Source organism: Neolamprologus multifasciatus, chromosome 6 (genome assembly GCF_963576455.1).
Source record: "Neolamprologus multifasciatus chromosome 6, fNeoMul1.2, whole genome shotgun sequence".
Classification (NCBI taxonomy): Eukaryota; Metazoa; Chordata; class Actinopteri; order Cichliformes; family Cichlidae; genus Neolamprologus; species Neolamprologus multifasciatus.
In genome coordinates this window covers 11,333,326-11,354,961 of record NC_140444.1, presented here as the reverse complement: position 1 = coordinate 11,354,961, position 21,636 = coordinate 11,333,326, and the positions used below count along the sequence as shown (strand labels likewise).

At 38.3% G+C, this 21,636-nt stretch overlaps 1 protein-coding gene across 2 annotated transcripts; it reads right to left on the bottom strand.

The window, feature by feature from the left end:
* Positions 1-453: 453 nt before the first annotated feature.
* On the bottom strand, positions 454-8,635 carry LOC146516508 (uncharacterized). 2 transcript variants are annotated; one of them, XM_085163496.1, is made up of 7 exons: positions 7,170-8,635; positions 6,739-7,068; positions 5,905-6,015; positions 5,764-5,802; positions 5,537-5,685; positions 1,938-2,184; positions 454-1,846 (listed from the first exon to the last, which is right to left on the bottom strand). In XM_085163496.1, the coding sequence occupies exons 1-7, from the start codon at positions 7,201-7,203 to the stop codon at positions 1,794-1,796; spliced, it is 963 nt and encodes a 320-aa protein (XP_085019622.1). In that variant the 5' UTR covers positions 7,204-8,635; the 3' UTR covers positions 454-1,793. The 2 variants fall into 2 exon arrangements, with proteins under 2 accessions (XP_085019622.1, XP_085019621.1); XM_085163495.1 differs by having other exon boundaries at positions 454-2,184.
* Between the last annotated feature and the right edge of the window lie 13,001 nt (positions 8,636-21,636).

Below are 21,636 nucleotides of genomic sequence, written 5' to 3'. Positions count from 1 at the left end.
TCCCTTATCCGCTGGTAAAACAGTGATGTTGTGGTCTTTGCTCAGGGAAGCGACGGCCTTCTTTTCCTGTATTGTGAGGTTGGACGGAGGGACTTTGGCACTGGAGAGGGTGGCTGAGACTTTCATCCTGATTTGCTCTGCTTCTGTCTGTGATAATTTATTAATCCGAATGGCAGATTCTGTGGCTGTGATGAGGTCCACTATGGGCAACTGTTGTGGAGAAATGGCAAAATTGAGACCTTTGGCTAATACTCTGGTTGGCTCAGGCGATTAGAGGATCATCAGGGGGTCCTTTTGTCCCTCTGTGGGGGGACACTCCCACTAGGGTTATATCTGGGACTCTCCACCATTTGACCTTAGAACTGAAGAAGCTTCTCGGATGAGAGGTGAAACGTCTTCAAGTAACTTAAAGAAGTCCAGACGCTTTTCTTTGCAAGCTCCTTTGACCAAGTGTTTTGGAGTTTGCAAGTGTTTTGGAGTTTGCAAGTGTTTTGGAGTTTGCATGTGTTTTGGAGTTTGCATGTGTTTTGGAGTTTGCAAGTGTTTTGGAGTTTGCAAGTGTTTTGGAGTTTGTACGTGCTTTGTCTCTAGGGGCCACCGTAGTGGAGCGCCAGAACGCAGCCAGCGCGAGGAGTGCTGAGACACGGGAGCGGAGAGCACAAACACTGGGAGAAGACACGACACGGGAGTCTGGGGAAAGCACGGGAATTTATTGTTGTTATGTCCACACACTGTAAATAAACGCACTGTTTATACACAGAGCACCGCGCCTGGGTCCTCCTTCCCTACACCCCCACGGTTTGCCATGCCAAACCGTGACAATTTGCATGTTAACAGGCATGATTAACAAGACTTGGTTGGACAACTAGGTTTGCCAAGCAGACATTTAAGTAGAAGATTTAGTTTTTTAATATTAGACAAAGTACATGAAACTATTATTTATAGAAAGCATTAAACAAAGAGCTTAGCGAGTTCAACGTTTTTGTTTGTTTCTCTCTGCTGCATCTTTTTGAAACTGTTTCATGGCTTATTTCCAGTTGGAAATTATTAATTTTGTCTTTGTTTTTATGTTAGATCTTATGTCAAGAAGCGACTGTCTTTTTGACAAATAAAATACGCCATCTTGAAACAGCTTTTTTTTTTTTTTGCTTCATTGAGGGCTAGGCATCAGTGTGACATTATATTACAAAAATATGATTTTTTTTGTAGTAAGGTACAGGAAGTTCATATTTGGTTATTTATATCAGCCCTCACTGCCAACGTGTCTTTATTCATATGACCACTAGGAGTCATCGGAATACATGCGTTTCCTCCACTATGGTGACCTCTATTTTTTTTTTAAAGGGAGCTACTGAAACTACCCTCCCACAAAATACTTCCAGATAAGCATCAACCTCAAAATACACTACATGTATCACAAATGCAGAACTATATCATTACTACAATTAACTAAGTGAAAAAGTACAAATCACTTTTACTACAAACTCACACCAAAGGCAAATACGCAGTCTAGCTGCTAAATATATTCATTCACTAGGGATGTAGTCCAGCACTTCCCCTGAACTTACCTAGAAATATTAACAGTGTCAAATGGTAGTTCACACACATTTCTTTCTCCAGTGTAAGGTAAATTTGATTAAGACACACATATTAAGCCACATGTGTAATCAAAACACTTAACAGCACCATTTAGTGTAAAAGCTTATAATGATGGAAATAGGTTTTGCTTATAACTGTCAGAAAAATATATAAATTGTATCTTTGAGATCACCTCTGATTTACTCCTGATAAATCTAAACCAAACCAAAGTGTTCTGGGCTTCTCCTCGGTGGATTCACAGGGGGCTCTGGAGACACAAGGAGATGCACTATTAGTACCACTCGTTGTATTTTTGCATGTCAGAGGTTTATCTCGGTGTTTGCTACACTTGCTAACACCTGTTCTTTCAGATATTACATCTGGCAAAGGATTTATGTAGATCCCAGAGTTATTATCGTGGTCATTTTGATGATCTGTGGGTGTATGTTCTGAAGCTGCAGCAAGGTTGGACACAGACATGTTCTCATAGATATGAAGGTGTACGCTAGATGTCGTTTCTGTTGGTTCAGTTGCTGGTGGATCCAGTCTTTGATGGTGTGTATGAACAGAGGAACGCCCAGGTAACTTCTGAAGATGCTCTGCTCCCTTGAAAACAGACAAAAATAAAAAACAAACATAAATAAATCAGAATTTTCTTATATGTTCAAAATATTTATTTTATTTTAGTTTACTCACATGGCATTGAATAGCATTACCTTTTAGCTGAGTAATTACTATGTGAATTAGACAAAAAATTATAAATCTAAAGCTTTCTACAGTAAGGATAGAGGCATGCACGGTGCCATCAAAATGTATTTCCCCTATTCCTGATTTCTCAGTTTTTTGCATATTTCTTACGCAATACATTTTTGTTTATTATTTAAAGAGAACTGGAGTAAATACAAAATGCATTTAAAAAAAATGTTTATTAAGGAAAAATAAGTAATCCAAATCTTTCTGGCCCTTTGTGAAAAAGTAATTGCATCCTCTTGTTAAATCATCAAGTCATTAATTAACCTTTTTTTGAAAAGCTGAGTTCAATTTCACTACACACACCTAGACCTGCTAACTTCCAGACCTGTTTGATAAAGAAAACACTTAAATAGAGCCTGTCTGCCAAGGAAAAGTAGGCTAAAACACATCATACCGCAATCTAAAGAAACGGCTGAAAAACAAAGTAATTGACATCTATCAGTCTAGAAAAGGTTACAAAGTTTCTAAAGCTTTGGAACTCTAGCAAACCGCAGTCAGAGCCATTATTAACAAATACCAAAAACTTGGACTAGTGGACCAAAATTATTCCAAGAGTAATAAACAAAAAAAGAATCCAGAAAAACATCTGGAGAAATGCAGTAATGACTGTCTTTAATTAAGGTCAGTGTTCATAATTCAATAATAAGAAAGGAAAAATGGGCATCTATGGGAGAGTTACTTGGTAAACACTTCTGCTAACTAAGATGTGTTAGTTTTACAATTTAATAAAAAATACTTCACAATAACAGTCAAACATGGTGGTGGTAGTGTGATAGTCGGGGGACCATCACACTACCACCAGGAACCATAGAACTTCAGGAAATATGAATATGGCTACCATTTTTTGCCCTGAAGCTCAAGCACTTTTGGGTTATGCAGGAGGAAGATGATATGAAACACACTAGCACTAAGGTGTCTGGGAAGGGATCTCAAAACTGGATTATAGATGGCAGACAGTTGGTGTCATAAGCAGAGATGGGCCTTACTGTAATCCGATTACTTTTTTCAAGTAACGATTAAAGTAAGGGATTACGATTGCAAAAACGGCAATTAGATTACCGTTACTTTCCCGTAGGAACGCTGCGTTACTGCGTTACTAAAACTGTGATTTTTTTGCGAGAATGTCTCATGACAATGACGTAAGCGAGTGTGACGTTTGTGACAACAGCTGTGTGCAGTTTAACAATGGATAATATATCTTTTTTTCTGTGCATCATTGCTGATTTGATGAAAGCCCAGTCTGGATAACCACATGTTTTGAGAGTTTGTGTTCCAGAGGGTGGTGGGAGTCAAAGACTAGGTCCAATCAAAGACCAGACTTAAAGATGCTTTTGTATGACCTTAAACAGGCAATCAGGCTTAAAAAGCTTTCCTAAAGTGACTATATTTTCTCAACAGTGATGTGAAAGACTTGTTGTTAGTTGTTGCAATACTTGTTGGTCAAATAGCCCTTCACAGCCTGGAGGCGTGTTTGGCGTCATTGTCCTGTTGAATTACACATGACAGTCCAACTAAACGCAAACCAGATGGGATAGCATGTTGCTGCACGATGTTGTGGTACTCATATTGGTTCAGTGTGTCTTCAATTTTGAATAAATCCCCAACAGTGTCACCAGCAAAGCACCCGCACACCATCACGCCACCTCCTCTGTGCTTCACGGTGGGAACCATGCATATAGAGGCCATCAGTTCACCTTTTCTGCACGGCGGGTGGAAGCAAAGATCTCAAATTTGGACTCATAAGACCAAAACACAGATTTCCACTGGTTCAATGTTTATTCCTTGTGTTTCTTGGCCCAAGCAAGTGTCTTCTGCTTGTTGCTTTTCCTTAGTAGTGGTTTCTTAGCAGCTATTTGACCATAAAGGTCGGATTCGCACAGTCCCCTCTGAACAGTTGATGTAGAGGAATATCTGCTACTGGAACATTTATCTGGGCTCTAATCTGAGGTGTGGTTAAATTGCAATTTTTGAGGCTGATGACTCATATAAATTTATCCTAAGCAGCAAATGTGATTCTTTGTCTTTCTTCCCTGGGGCAGTCCTCATGTGAGCCAGTTAGCCCTTATTTTCTTGCAATTTTCTGGACTGACTGACCTTCAGTTCTTAAAATAATGATGGGTTAGGGACTGTCATTTCTCTTTACTTAGCTGATTGATTCTTGCCATAATATGAATTCTAACAGTTTTTAAATAGGGCTTTCAGCTGTGCACCAACCTGACTTCTGCACAACACAACTGATGGTCCCAACGCCATTAAGAAGGCAAAGGTGACTACATCATGATCACTGAGAGAAGGGTGTGCAGAGCTGTTACAAAGCAAAGGCTGGCTACTTTCAGGAATCTAAAATATAAGACATTTTTTGAGTTATTTATATTTTTTCTTTGCTGCAAATATCCATAAATTTTGCTTCATACATTTGATGTCTTCAATACATATCTACAATGTAGAAAGTAGTAAAAATAAAGAAAAATCATTGAATGAGAAGGTGTGTCCAAACTTTTGACTGGTAGTGTATGAGGCTTCTACTCAAAAAGGCCTCTGTGCTCTTCTTCAAATGTAATTCACTACAAATTAAACAGAAATGTAAAATGTTAGTCAGTGTACTTCTGAGACACTTGAAGGCAGAATTCAGTTTCTCTGCGTACCAGCTCACCAGCCAGAGCCAGACTAGCTATCTCTCCCTCTTCTCACTTTCTTAATTGTGCTTAGTTAACCGTCATGTTGCTCAAAGGTTAGTACTTTTATCTTGCTACTTTTAACAGGAAGACAGTAGAACCTATCTTTGCATCTAATGGTGTCAGTGAGTGTGTGCTTCTGAAACAGGAGTGACTTCCAGTGCCAGTATCTGTTCCTTTGCAAGAATACCTTTTTAGTTGACCCAGATTTATCACCAGAGCTATACACAATATGACGTTTGACTTTTCAATTGTAAGGGGAAGAAGAATTTTACTTAAAATGTCAAACCATTCCTTTAGCACAACACTAATGTAACACTGTGGTTTTAACACATCCCCATTGAAAAATTCCACAATATAAAAAATGACTTTTGGAAAACCCCTCGTCACATACTTACATTTGATGCATGAAAAAAAAAACCCAATCATTTTCTACTTTATTTAATTTGCTGTCTAAGGCAATCACTGATCTCTAGGAGGGCTGTGAATGAACCTCCTGATAGTGTGATCTCCAATTTTCCATCTCATACCTCTTGTTGATGCGCACTGCTTAGATCTGTGTTGTTGAAGCAAACTTGTAGTTGAGGTTTTGAGGTTTTTCTGTACTTCCTGAAGCATACTGTCAGCATCAGGAGACATGTCATAGCAACGCCCCCGACTGCAGCATACACAACGGTGCCTGATGAAAACAAGATTATAGAATCATCTTATTCATCAATAACTTATACACCAATCACATCCTCAAGTGGAAACTCACCTGTGCTGATTTTAGGTTGTTCTTTAGTGGAGAATGGTACTGCAAAACAGGACTCAATATTACTTCTTTATGTAAAATGTATCCAGAATTTATATTTGTAAGGACTGTAAATCAATAATTTATAATACATTGTTTTTATACCTGTTGAAGGTTTTGTAGGCTTAATGGTGTCGGTTCCAGTTGTTAACTGTGTTGTGTTGGTATTCTGATATGTCCATGTGGTAGGAACATCAGGTGTCTCAGTTTCAACAGCTGTATAAGAGAAAGTGGCAAATTACGGTACTATTATTAACTAATCAATATACAATATATATATTCTAAAAGTAAAAGTTTTTCATTCAAAATTTAATTCTGCAATAAGTATTACTGTTTTTAGATACCTTTATTTTTTATATATATCTAGGGATGTTTTCTGCAAAATAGGTTTTATGTCATGGATATATAAGTGAAATTATTAATATACTGATGCAAAAAGGAATTGATGCATTTTACAGATGTATTCACTCCAGGTGTCCAGAAGCTAGTTTTAACAACTTTGTATTAATATAGCTTATCGAGAGATGACTTAGAAAAAGAAAAACAAAGTTAAAATACACCTATTTGATTTTTTTTAATGATCTGATGTTTCTAATATGTTATAAACTGGATGTTTTTCTTCACTGAGCCTCCAAAAATACAATAAAAACCAAATGAGAAGAAAAAAGGGGAAATAAATCTTTTGAATCTTTTAACAAGAAGATCCAGTCAAGCCACGAGGGGAAATTACTTGGAACCACTAGATTATAAACCGGATTATAAAATGCATTTTAATTCACAAGCTATGCTTTTTTTATGCAGTAATTTTTTCTGAAATAAAGAACTATAAGAAACATGGAGTATTTTTTTTCCTTATCTTTTGAAGTAAGAATGCAGATGCACAATTCAAATTAAGCGTACTGATAAAATAAACTCAGAAGAAATAAAATGATGACATACCTTTCTTTACTGTAAGCTGTATCTGAGTGTATGTGTCCAAACCAGGCCTGTCCACTCCACACCAATATTTCTGATGTGAGTCTGACAGCTGGAGATGACTCAAGGTCACAGTGAAGGATCCATCTCCAGAATCCACCAGAGTTATCCTCCCGGACTCTGCTCTTCCACCAGATTTTACAGTAGCCAGCCTGTCTTTCTCGCTCCCACATGGATCTTTGCAAAAGTATTTATCATACGCCCATGCAAGTTTGTGTGAGCACTGGAAGGAGACATTTCTGCCCTGAAATCCTTCTACCTTCATCAACTTGATTCCATCTGCCAATGCAGCTGCTAAAATTGGCAAGATATAGGGCATCGCGGAGTTAAACAAATGTTAGAAAACATTAATAAGTTAATTAATTACATTAATATAATTTTTCTAAGCCACTTACTGCAAAAAAGACAGATGATATAGATGGTCTTCATTTTGGCTGATAAACTGCCAGCTCTGTGGTTCTTATCTTGGTGGTCCTTTCAGGTATTTGCGACTGCTCAAACTCTTTCAGTTTGCTCCACCACTGTACGAGGTTATGCACATGAATTGAATTATATTGTAAGTCACGATCGCGATAAAACCATCGAAAATATTTACCAAGTAAATGAAATCACTGTCACATACAAATGATTGCGAAGGAATACGCACAGAGCAGTCACGATGTGCAGAGAAGCGTTTGTTTGTGACGAGTGGGGGGCAAACACGCCTCCGCAGATGTGTCACAGCTGCACTCCTCTCGCGTGAATTGACATGACTTGTGAAAGTTTGGAGGCGAAGAAAGGAAGGAACTGCTTCAAAGAACTGACACTTACACAAACTTGATGACGGTCTCAGTTAACTGACAGTTACTCGTTGACACCAGCACAGTTTTATGCCATAGTTGTTTAGATTTTTTTCTTTTAGCACGTAACGTTAGATTTGTGGACAAGTCATCTACATCTGTAGATGTGTTCGATAGTGAATACATTTTAAAGTTCTGAAACCTCCCTGTTTAAAAGCTTAGCTACAGTGTTTCCCTTCTCCAAACAGGATTTTACTCATTTTAATCAAAGACCGTACTTTAATTTTGAAAACTGGTTTACTTCCCACTGACATCTGTGCAAGTAACAATATGAATTACACTTGTTCAGTCCAGCTGGTTTTAAAAAGAGGCAGAGGACTCACACAGTGCCAACCAGTGAGGGGCATAGACACAGCAGGGCGAGGAGGAAGCAGCAAAATGGTCATCAAGGAAATCTGATTTGAAACCACATCCAGACACAGAGGAGGGCTCAGCAGTAACAGCATTTACAATAACATGCAACTGATTAAAGACTGGTTATACTCCCACTACATTGGTGTCTTAACCTCTTGGGTATTTGTGCTATGATTGTTTTGACCAGAAGAAAATCCAACAGACTTTGCTTTAATGGGTCTTTAAAAAAATCAAAAGTTTTTCAGTTGAAAACACCTGATTCTATTTCTGCTTTCAAATGAACTGGTAATCCCAGAGGGTCATTTAATTTTGCCACTCATCTTTGTAATATTGGGAGGGAAGAACTCGATTTAAATTTGAATTTTCAGTACAAATGTGGTAACGGCCCTCATATATTTCCCCAAACTTATTTAATAATATTTAATTTCCCCAAACATATTTACTATTGATTTCATTTTCAATAAACTTCTCACATTGTTGCCTGACACCTACAACGTCTCCTTTACAAAAAGCAAAAACAGGAAGACGTGAAATAATGATGACTCCAGTATTTGCCTACATTTAGTTTCAGTTGCATGAGTATCATTCTGGTGACTTGACAAACCAAACCAAAGCAGGAACAGAAATTTAGATTCACCACAAACCTACAACAACATATTGAATACATCTTACTTTATACTTCTTATATCTGCATCTGTGGATGTCGATCAACAATTGTGCAGTAAGCTGCACATGTAAAAGAAATATAAAATTCACTTTTCATAAGGTATGATTTATTTTTTTTAATTTTAAAATATAAAATAAAACATAGAAAACAATTAACAGTTTGCAGACTGCAGAACTAAAATTAAAAGATCTGCTAGAGGTAGATATCTGGAGTTCTGCAGAACGCAAAAAGCTATTTCTTTTCTGTACATTTTTTTTTTCAGCTCTGCAGCTGCCCCACATGGTGGTGAGAATGTGCGTGGTTTATTTTTTTGTTTGTTTGTTTTTGTGTGTCTGTATGAACAGACTGCAAATCAATTTCCCACTGGGGACAATAAAGTTACCATTGACCATTGTTTTTTTCCCCTGCTCTGTATAGAGATTGAAAATGTGACGTCATTCAAGGGTAAAACCGCAAAGAATTCTGGGAACTCGTGGCAAGAGGTACTAGCGCACGCAGGCTTTCAATTGAAATCAGTTACACAGCGATTAAAAGAAACACAAAAAACTGTCAAGAAGCTGTTGTATTATTAACTGCAATAGCCGGTCGCATGACAGCCACGGGAAGCCAACGGGTAAAGAGATCGTTTTTTTTAGCGGATTACTTCGTTGAAGAGAAATTATTCGAGCCATGTTTCTGAAGTAAAAAGAGGCGACAGATGGCCTGGATTGCAGCCATTCAAAGACCAAATATAACGTCCCAGAACAGTCCAGCTCACAGGTTAGTCTGCTCCAAGCATTTCCACAAAGGTCAGTGTTTTGTAGTAGTTATACGTCATACGTCATTCTTCATAACATAATTGGTGATATAGGTTACAAGCAAGTCTGGCGCTGAACAGAAATTGTGGCGCTATGCTATCACTAATTGCCCAGTACAATTACAGCATACAATATTATTGTCACTGCTACATTTCTGTAATGCGAACCAGAAATTATTTCCACTACTAATTAATTACCGTTGAGCTCAAAGGGCCTATTAATAAATGGTTAACGAATGTGTATTTATGAAGGCGATTTGTGAGACTGGTAAACTTATGATATGTACGATGGTCTTTCGTTCTACACGGTGCATTTCATGGTCCTGTACCCATCCGTCGGTAAACTGTTCCTGGGCTTGTTGCAGTGACCTGAAGTTACTGAACTTCATGAGTGTATGCACTCACTCCAAGAACTGTATAATTATAAATATGAGCGTGGTGAAAGTTGGGCAGCACGCTAACGTATTTTGTCCACTCTGTGTGCTCGTAAGGGTATAACCCTTAAACTCCTTTGATTTTTTCCTCGTATCTTTTCTTTGCCTTTTCATCAAGTCTGTCTTTGTACGGACCGGAATTGTTCTCCTTCGTTTTGTACATAACTTTTTTGGGGGGCAAACAAAAAGCAAGAAGGTATTGGAACCGGAGAATGAACGTTTTGCGGTGCTGCAAATGCTTGCATTTGATGCGGTACTTGGATTGTTTTGCCACGAGTTACCGGCATGCAATGCGCGAAAGTCACGTGGTCTGTCAATCTCTATACAAAAAAAAGAAAGAAAATGTAAAATATGTTTTAATAAGGGTCATTGTGAATATCCAGCCCCCCACAAGATATTCAGGTCTTTCTCACAGATACTTTATTCAGCACACCAAAAATGTTTTTTCTTGGTTCAGCACCAACGTTTCTCAAGCTGACTCCCCTCACACACACACACACACACACACACATCGCTAAAAAAGGTGAGATATACCTCATTAGTACAACTATCACCTGCTCCATCAGCCGTCCTGGCACTGCCCCTTGAGCAAGCTGTACCACCCCTCCCCTTCAGAAGAGCCAATGACCACACCCCTCATATGATGACATCAGTCATATGATGCATGCAAAAGAAATGTGGCAATTAAATCACTACACAAACTCCTTATTCGGTTATTTAAAAGTGGTGAACATAGAGCATTTTATGAAAATAAATTACAGTCAGGGGTTGGTAGAGAATTCCATTCAATTTTATTTATACAGTGGCAAATCACAACAACAGTCACCTCAAGGCGCTTTATATTGTAAGGCAGACTCTACAATAATAAATACAGAGAAAAACCCAACAATCATGATTCCCTATGAGCTAGCACTTTAAGGACAGTGGAAGGAAAAACTCAATTTTAACAGGAAGAAACCTCCGGCAGAACCGGGCTCAGGGACAAGCAGCTATCTGCCGTGACCAGTTGGTGTGAGAGAAGCAAGACGGGATAAAAGACATGCTGTGGAAGAGAGCCAGAGATGAATAACAAGTATGATTCAGTGCAGAGAAGTCACACAGTGAGTGAGAAAGGTGACTGAAAAAGAGATACTCAATGCATCATGGGAATCCCCCGGCAGCCTACAACTTTTGCAGCATAACTAAAGGAGGATTTAGGGTCACCTGATCCAGCCCTAACGATATGCTTTAGCAAAAAGTAAAGTTTTTTGGAACTGCCAAACCACCTTTTTTGCATGGTATTCAAATTGTGCCGGTTTATCTTTTGCATGTTGTTATGAATTGTACTGCCCAAATAAGTAAAAGTGCTTTTTCATTTCATTCATTTTCATTTATTTGTTCATTTTCAGGCACAAATAAATGAAAATGAATGAAATGAAAAAGCACTTTTACTTATTTGGGCAGTACATTTTTAATCTGAATGCACCCCGGCAAAGAAGCTTTGGTACCTTCATCGTCCAAAGGCATCAAGGCAGATTTGTCCAGTTTATTTTGTAGCCCGAGAGAGAACCAAAATGGTAAATTATCTAATCAATGGATGGATGGATGTCTCAAAGTTGTCTAAAAACAAAATAATGTCATCTGCGTACAGAGATATGATATGATTTTGAGCACCAATTCAAATGCAAGAGACTGTGGACTGTCTAATGACTTGTGCTAAGGGTTCTCTCTCTCTCTCTGCTTAAACCCAAAGTGTTTTAATATTGTCCATGTATATTCCCACTCTAGCCTGTCAAAGGTTTTCTCCGCATCATGTAAGAATACTGCACATGGATTATGATAGCCATCTGTGGCATCTATGATATGCAACAGCCTTCTTATGTTATCAGATGTGAGCCTCCCTCGGATAAATCCTGACTGGTCTGCATTAACTTAAACGTGAATAACTTTTTCCAAGCGCAATGCGAGAGACTTGGCACATACTTTGTAGAGAACCGGCTCTTTCGGCTCGGCTCACTACCGAACTGGCTCTTCAGGTTGTTTTGTTGCTTTAATTCATTTATTATTAACAACAATATAAAATTATGCACAAAAGGAATTACTAATGTAAAAAAAAGCGGTTTTATTTATATATGTTTATATATAAATATATGCGGTGGCCCCTAGAGACAAAACACGTACAAATTCCAAAACACATTTCTAACGTTAACTGAACTTCCCAAACAGAGCTACCTAGATCACTTAAATTACACAATTGAAAGCATATGTGTATTGTTTGTGTATTTATACACAAGCACTCATATATATTCAAATAATTAAAAAGAAAATGTTCATTTACCTGTTACTACCACACACCAAATCCGGTCGTTGGTACTTGCTGGCTTGTATAGCCAGTGGCGTGTCTAGAAAATTTTTGTTGGGGGGGCCAGGTAGGGGCATAGATTTGGAGAAGGGTGGCAGATGTAATTGGCAGATAATGTTAAAATCAATTCTACCAACCGTTAACCATAATTCAATAACCCTATAAATCTAATAACCGAATGCGCTTTTAGCTCTTATTAGAATGAGATTTTAACCACTACGGTGCAAAGTTGTTAGATACTGCGTTGATAAAGTACAAGAGATACAATCAGTCAGTGTTTATTCAGCAGTCAAGGACATCAATATTTGCATAGTATTTTTACTGACGTGTAGTGCACATATGTTTTGGGCAAAAACATTTTTGAATATTAAAATACGAACATTTTTAACATACAATTGCCAAATTAGCCAATGCAAAACCAATGCCTATTAAAAAAAGAAGATAATCTTCTCACAAACTGGTGTTTGATTTTGAAACAGGAAAAAAGTGGGGAAACAAATGAAAAGACTAACATTTGAATGAAACCTGAAAGCAAGTAAATACTTTATATGCTGCCTTATGGTAAACTTTGGTAATATTGATGTATGAAGAACAACACTGGCTGATGATGAAATACAGTCAGCTGGCATGGTGACACTGCCAGTATTAACCTGCAGGGCTGGACTGGGACAAAAAATTGGGCATTTTCACTACAGACCGGCCCACCAGGTATTAAAGCCATAAAGCCTTTGAATGAAAACAAATGCTGTTGTGACAGTGATGTACACTGTCTTGTTGGTATATGTATGATTTCTATACATTTTACGTCAGATAAAAACTTCAGATAATTATTTAATAAAAGCTCGATATTTTAAATGAGAATAAGAAAGAAAAGTATTTCTTTGTGCCCCCCTCTCCCTGTTGATGCCCTACCTGGCCCCCTGGCAACACTTTGCTAGACCCGCCCCTGCACAGTTACCAGCTGTCAGCTACTTAGAAAAGGATCCTGGTGTTATTTGTCTCTCAAAACCAGTTCATAACTTCCCTTCAACTCATTCATGGCACCTAAAAGGTAAATCTGTTTCTCCATCACCTGCTCAGCTCTGATGATTCAGTAAGGACATCTCCTGGTTTCATCTTCATGTTTCCCTCTCACCACATAACCAAACCAATATCATGACCAGCAGCTTTTACAGCTGTGGCTCCAGCAAACATCAGCTGATACTAGAAATTAATATTAAATAAATTCTAACAACAGCTGATCAAGCTTAAACGTGCTACTGTTGTTTAGCGCGACATTCGCTAGTTTCCTGTTTCTGGCGCAAAGTAGGCGATAAATAAAGCTGAATAACTCCAGCTTTGTGTCTTTTTTCATTCTAGCTAAAGTACGGGACAAACTGCGTCTCTTCTCAGCTCAATACCAAACGCATAATATTTTCTCTGAATGAGGGACCATTCCATTTTTTTAAGGAGCCGTTGGCAACTCTACTAACTAACCTTATGAATAAAATAAACTTCACTATCAGTAACATCATAGCAACCGAACAGCTGTATAGAAACTCCGTCATGCTAGCTCACGCAATAGGAGTTATTGTAACTGACTGTAAAAAGTCAGCACAACGAAAATAAACTCCACCCAAACTTGGTTTATATCTGACCCAGATAGACTGCAGGTCATTACTTCTTACCTGAAGTTCAGTTCACCTGATAGTCGGACCGGCGGCTGCCTCGGGTCTCTCCTCCTCCTGCCTCCCCTTCCCTCATCCACCTGTTGCCTCTGTGGAAGCTCCGCCATAGCCACCACCAAACAACTGAGTTATTTTTACACATCGGCCAGCATCTGGCCAATCCACCACCTCTCATTGTTCATGCCGTTACAAAATAAATAAATAAATAAGTCATCAGCCCACCGTGCAAATGTCCGATGGCTAGTCCAGCTATGTTAACTTGTTAATCTTTCGCTGAAAAAATGTTTTCTGCGGTGCTGTCTTTCGTGCTTGGCTCTCCTACCTTTGCTAACATGATGCTCATAGTGCAGAAGCCGGTGCTGCATTCACTTACCCTCGGATATCTGAGCTTCACTGTGAAACCATAATCGTACATTTGATATTTCATTCAATTTTAGTGTTTTAGCTTTGGGGTGGCACCTGGGGTGGCCAGTCTGGTTGGGGGGTGGCCTGTGCCCCCCCAGGCCACCCCGCTGAACACGCCACTGAACCCATCTCATGTCCTGTGTCTTCTAAAGCTTTCTGTACTTTTACAGACAAAAGTTCATCAGCAAACAGTTTGCAGGCCTCTAATTATCAGGCTGTACTCAAGCACTTGAATTCAACCTAAAAGCTGTGCTGTCATACAGAACCAAGTACCCTCCGCGGAAACTATAGCTAATGTCACAACTGGATCTGATGAGACAGCTATGATTTCTGGACTCGAAGTAAATAATCCTGAATCAATTTGTACAACATCAATTTGTTTGTTTTGCTTTCATAACAAATAGTTTGAGCCATAAAAAAAATAAAAAAAATAAAAAAGAAAGTATCATCAAGAGAAAGACAATAAGCTGCCGAGTTTGTTCGAAATACACCGCAGTATAATATTATATCACATTTTTTATCTCTAGTTTTTCGTGTCCGGTTATTTACAAATGAATACCATGTAATGCTTGTGTAAGTGAAAACCGGCTACCTTGATCAGATTTTTACTGCACTACAAACTTCTAGTATGATTAAAAAGAACAAAGAAAGCACAATGAATATAAACAGAATATAATGCTTTTCACTTAAAAGTAAATACTGCCCAGAGAGTGAACTACTGTGGTGGAGTGCTTCTGGTTTACGATATAATTTACACGTGAGCCTTGAATTCCAGTTTATGAAATGGCTCTTGCTGATCATGCAAATACCTCTGCCCTGTCCTCACTTTCTTATATCTTTGTTCCATGAAGTTGGGACATATTAATGATATTTTTTCCTGTAAAATTCAGTAACTCTTCCTTTAGCTAACAGTTCCAATGTGTGTCAAAGTGTACAGGTCCTTCTCAAAAAATTTGCATATTGTGATAAAGTTCATTATTTTCTGTAATGTACTGATAAACATTAGACTTTCATATATTTTAGATTCATTACACACAACTGAAGTAGTTCAAGCCTTTCATTGTTTTAATATTGATGATTTTGGCATGCAGCTTATGAAAACCCAAAATTCCTATCTCAAAAATTTAGCATATCATGAAAAGGTTCTCTAAATGAGCTATTAACCTAATCATCTGAATCAACAAATTAACTCTAAACACCTGCAATCATAGAATGATTACAATATTGAAAAGAACAAATGCCTGAATCCTAAATTGTGGATATCCTATTGTTGTGATCTAAAGTGTAACGCTAAATGTGATTAAAACACTAAAAATCTGGACTCCTGGGCTCAACGACTGGAAGGATCACCAGCCCGAGGAAAACACAAAATACACATGACCCCGTGACAAAGACAATTCATTCTTGAATGAAGACACTGATCTGACTTTTTAAAATTTTGCCAATTGTGTTTATTATTAATTTGGGAAATAGAAAGTGTGTGAGTGTGTGTGTGGGGGGTGGGGGGGTGGGGGGGGGGGGTGTAAAGAAGAAGGGAAAGGAAAGAGATAGAAAGAAGGAAAGAGATAGAGGAGAGAAAACCCCAACAATCCCCTCTGAGCAAGCACTAGGTGCGACAGTGGATAGGAAAAACTCCGTATAAAGGAAGAAACCTATGACAGAACCAGGCTCTAGAGGGGGCAGTCAACTGTCGGGACTGGTTGGGCGGTGACGGTGAAAAGAGAGAGAGAGAGAGGGGGGGGGGGGGGAGATGGGAAAGGTGTTAGGAGTTAAAGGGAGATTGGTTCCCTCACCAATCTCCCTTTAACTCCTAACACCTTTGTGTGTCAGGAGAGAAAGGGAGAGAAAGGGAGAGGAGAGGTGAAAATTAAGATGGAACAGAGGTGGAGGAAGACGAGGTGACATCAGCAGTAGAAAAAGTAGAAAAAGAAGAAAAAGCAGGAGTGTTCCTCCTCCAGAAGAAGCGGAAGCGTTTTTTCTTCTTTTCCACGAGCTTTTCCACGAGCACTTTTTTCTCTAGGATGAGGGTTCTCAGCTGATCGATTGTCTCTGCATACTCCTGCTCAAGTTTCTTGCATGTTTTCTCCACTTCTTGTAATTTGGCTTGTTTGTCTTCAAGCCTTTCTTTCATTTCTTTAGATGTTGCCTCCTGCGTTAGCTTTGCCTCGTGCAGCTCTGTATAACTTTGTTGTAATTTGTTGTGCGTGTCTTCCAACTGCGGACTGCTCCTCTCGATTTCTTGAAGTGTACGCTGCAGGTCTTCGTTTGTTTTCTCTACTTGTTGCTTTAGCACCTGCATCTCAGTGTTTTTGCACTTCAAGTTGTCTGAAAGTTCCTCGAGTTCTGTGTTTTTTCTCAGCATTGCATTGAGCTTACTCTGCATCTCTGAGCATTGGTTTTGCAGTTTTTCCTTTTCCCCTTCCAGTTCAGTTGTTTTGTAGTTCAGTTTGTTATAAAATTCTTGCAGGTTTTGGTTTTTCCTCTCAAACTCCTGAAGAATTTCTTTGTCTTCTTTCTGCTTTATCTCCTGTTGTTCTTGGTCTTGAAGCAGCTCTTGATATTTGTGCAGTGTTTCATCAAGCTTTGCCTGCAGCGCTCCGTATTGTTCCTGCACACCTTGCATGTCTCTCTGGTTAATGTCCAGTTTGTCTTTCTCTTCAAGGATTTCTTTATTCTTTTGCAGAGCTTCATCAAGCATTACTTGCAAGCCTTTGTTGTGTTTCTCGATGTTCTGAAGCTTGCAATCCAGATGTTTCTGTTTCATGTCTTGCTGTTCTTTCTCTTGAAGGAAATCTTTATTTCTCTGCAGAGCTTTATCAAGCTTTATTTTCTGCGCTGTGTATTTTTCCTGCACGTCTTCAAGCTTGCAGTCCGTTTGTTTCTGTTTAATTTCTTGTTGCTTTTGTTCTTGAAGCAACTCCTTATTTTTGTTCAGTGTTTTATCAAGCTTTACCTGAAGCGCTTTGTATTTTTCCTCCGTGCCTTGGAGTTTGCACTGCTTCATGTCCTGTTGATCTTTTTCATGGAGGAGCTCTTTATTTTTTTGGAGAGCTTCATTAAGCTTGATTTGCAAGCCTTTGTTGTGTTTCTCCATGTCCTGAAGCTTGAAATCCATTTCCTTCTGTTTTATCTCCTGTAGCCTTTTTTCTTGAAGAAAGTCTTCCTTTGTGTGCGGTCTTTCATCAAGCTTTACCTGCAGCGTTCTGTTTTTCTCCTCCATTTCTTGGAGTTGGCACTGCATTTCTCTCTGGTTATTGTCCAGATTTTCCTTCTCTTCAAGGATTTCTTTATTCTTTTGCAGAGCTTCATCAAGCATTACTTGCAAGCCTTCGTTGTGTTTCTCAATGTTCTGAAGCTTGCAATCCAGATGTTTCTGTTTCATGTCTTGCTGTTCTTTCTCTTGAAGGAAATCTTTATTTCTCTGCAGAGCTTTATCAAGCTTTATTTTCTGCGCTGTGTATTTTTCCTGCATGTCTTCAAGCTTGCAGTCCGTTTGTTTCTGTTTAATTTCTTGTTGCTTTTGTTCTTGAAGCAACTCCTTATTTTTGTTCAGTGTTTTATCAAGCTTTACCTGAAGCGCTTTGTATTTTTCCTCCGTGCCTTGGAGTTTGTTCTGCTTCATGTCCTGTTGATCTTTTTCATAGAGGAGCTCTTTATTTTTTTGGAGAGCTTCATTAAGCTTGATTTGCAAGCCTTTGTTGTGTTTCTCCATGTCCTGAAGCTTGAAATCCATTTCCTTCTGTTTTATCTCCTGTAGCCTTTTTTCTTGAAGAAAGTCTTCCTTTGTGTGCGGTCTTTCATCAAGCTTTACCTGCAGCGTTCTGTTTTTCTCCTCCATTTCTTGGAGTTGGCACTGCAAGTCTCTCTGGTTTATTTTCAGGTGTTCGTTCTCTTCAAGGATTTCTTCATTTTTTTTCCTCTGAGACATGTTTGAATCTGTAAACTGTCACTCTCAAAAGGATCCAAATGTTTTAAAAGATTTCTCTGGCGAATGTTTAAACGCTACGAACATAAGTGCTGCGAATAACGGACTAAAAGTGGTTGTGTCTCACCCCTGTTTAAGGATTCTTTAGGATCAAAGGACAAAGTGGTCATAAGATTCTAAACGTGTCATAGTTGCCATGGCGGCAGTTTAGTTTCCTTTTTGCATTTGAAAATAAACATTGGGCTGATTTTAACACCATTACAAGAAGTGTTGTTGATCATTCTTTTTAAATCATAATCAGGTTACCACAAATTGTTTTTTAATTTAGTAGAACTCAAAATGTTTGTCAGTGGGTAAACAATTCATAATGCACCTTCAGGAACATCAAGTTATTCTTAGTACTGCATACTTGCAATGAATAAGTTGTCCTAACAGTCATCTTAAGTAAACTCTACTCAATTATTTGGAGGTAACGAGTTTGCATAGTTTTTTGAGTTCTGGGAACTAATTCGATTTTACAGTGCAGTAGTTTGAACATTTATAATAACATTTCTGCACACTGGAACAAACCTGTCTCGTTTTCTAGAACTGTTGCTAACACTTATGAGATGAAAATAAATCTTCCATCGTGAAGATAGAGAGTGACATTTGTTACTTTTCTTTTTTTCTTTATATCTAAACTTTAAAAACAAAAAACTGTTGAAATTACCTGGACTGCCTCAGCCCAGGTGATGTAACATTAGCAGACAGAGGGTTTGATGTTGCAGAATCTTTGGAGCTGTACCATACTGAACTGAAGAGCCCAGCTTTCACCAAAAGGAAGAACTAACTGGTGTTATGTGTCAAATTAACTGACATGTTAGCTGGTGGAGTACCCACTGCATTATATATATATATATATATATATATATATATATATATATATATATATATACACAGCAAATCCAGCATGTCCAAATTAACACTGTCAGATTTGATTTCAACACTTTTAAAGTGTCTATATGGGTCCACACCAGAGAGTGTTAATTTAACTCTTTTTGGAGAGTTGGTATGTTAACTCTGATTTAGTGTTAAACACCAAATCTCTCTGGAGTTGATAATTTAACACTTGGTGTTAAGAGTTTATATATTAACTCTCAAAGAGTATTTTAGTTTAACTACGTAAGAGTTATCTTCTAATTAATTCTAAAAAGCGGGAATTTTACTATTCTGAACTTCTAGAAATTTCTTTTGGAAATAAACATTTACTAAAAAGACGCAATGGTTTTTGAAAAACATTTATTCTGAACTGTGCACCACAATTTCAAAACATTTTCTGAAAGATGTAACAGTGTACATGTTCTCACTTTCATTAGAATTTCGTTTATCAAAAGGTCTGACATAGGTGAGCTGGTAAATGCAAATAACAGCATTCTCATCACTTATTTCTTCAATACAATATGCATGTCCTTCATTCATCACTTTGTGGAACTTCAACGCACTTCTGCTCTCCCCCATATTCCATCTTCACAAGCATATCCTATGTGGAGATTGAATAAAAATTAGTTGACACTAATTAATGGCACAAATCAATTGCAGCACAGTAAAAAAAAAAAAAAGGAATCCTTTTTGAGCGATTACTTGTGTAAAGTATTTTCCCAAAAGACAAGGACACAGACAACAGGTAATACTGAACTAAATGTAAAACCTCAACCTTTTTCATTTTTACCTAAACCGTGTGCACAAAACTCTGGAGGAATCTAAGTGCTAACGTAGAACTCAGTCGGGACGTCTGCTACTGCTGTTTGCTCGTTTTTTATGGGAGATCGTTTTCAGGCTTCAATTAGCACCATTATACCAACATTTCACATTCTAGACATTGTTTTAAGTGTATTTGACCAAGAAATTTGACTGAAAATTCACATGCAAGCTTTTTTTCAAGGCTGTGGTATTTGCCCGCAAACAATACCTTTCAGCTAGCTAAAACAGAATATTATGCTATCACCGACCAACATGGCTAATGCCTTTCACACAGCTTTGTCTCAACTCCAAAGAGCCACAGAAGTAAAAGCTAATAACAATAATTGAAACAATCTTTGAAAACATGACTTACCAAGCATGGCAAACAACTCAAATATGTAGAGCAAAATGTTCTGAAACGGCTTCACTTCAGCTTCGATTGGAGCCGTGCTGGGGGCGGAGTCTGTGAATTTACTCTATTGGTGTCATAGCCCCTGTAGGAGTTCAGAGTTAAGAGGTCAAGAGTTAATGTTTCCATTGTAACACCTCCAGATTTGAAATAGAAACACTCATTTTTAACACTCGATTTTAACTACTATCATTTTACACCTCAGAGTTACATTAAAAGAATGTGACTCTACTTAGAGTAAAATTAACTCTAAGACTACTAACACCAAAACATTTAACACTTTTGAATTTGCTGTGTATATATATCATCTCTTTTTTATAATAAACTAATATTTTAAAAATATGTGCAGTGATTGATGTGCTTTCAGGCACATGCTTCAATCCACACACAAATACAAAACGATCTGACCACACGTGCAACTGTTTCACAAACTCTATAAAGCATTCACACTAGGGCTGGGCGATATATCAAGTTTTTAAAAAATATCGATATATTTTCATACGAGATATAAGATGTGACAATATCCTTTATATCGATATAGTCTATGTTACGTTATAATTATACTTGTGGAGCCACAAGTTTGCCTCTCTTTCGTCCACTTTTGTCTTTATGCAACGTTACTCTGCCTCGCCTCTCCTTCACTGAACACAACTCCCCCTCCTCCCCCATAGCTTCACCTGCAGCCAGCGACAAGATGGACACGGCAAATCTCCGTTAGCGAGTTGTGGGGCTGGACGGCGTCAACGTGTTAGCGAGCTAACCGCGCTAACGAGCTAACCATGCTAACGACATGCAGCCCACAGGGGCTGCACGGCCTAAAATCCCTTCATTTTCTCAAAAGTTGACAGCGCGCCTTATGTATGAATTCTGGTTGTGCTTACTGACCGCGAACCGATTTTAGGTGGTACACGGCGCTCAGCAATCTGTCAAAAAATGTTTTAGTACAACTTTGGTAAGCTACGGAGATGCAGCGCTTGATGGATTGTCGGAGCATTACGGCTACCGTAGTCTGGAGCCTCGCGGAGTGATACGTACTGTGCTTCAACGTAATATTACCGTATTGTGTGTGTATAAGGGCCATAAATGGCACTTGTTAAGAGACGTGGTTACAAAGAGGATTTCAAACTCAAGGCTATCAGTCACGCAGTAGAAGTTGGGAACAGAGCAGCTGTGAAATCTGTCTTTGTTATTATGCTCAGCATCTGTTAGTTTACATTTTGACTGCACAATTATGAGCTTTTTGTTATGCACAAAAACAACATTGTTTTCTTTTATTTATGGAGCATGATTATTTAATAAATGCTGA

Excerpts from the sequence above, each read along its gene's own strand:
- LOC146516508 (XM_085163495.1), bottom strand. The coding sequence starts at position 7,203 with ATGAAGACCATCTATATCATCTGTCTTTTTTGCA. Across the intron at positions 7,069-7,169 it reads TATCATCTGTCTTTTTTGCA|CAGCTGCATTGGCAGATGGA; the intron begins GTAAGTGGCTTA and ends TGCCAATTTTAG. Across the intron at positions 5,686-5,763 it reads ACAACCTAAAATCAGCACAG|GCACCGTTGTGTATGCTGCA; the intron begins GTGAGTTTCCAC and ends TGTTTTCATCAG.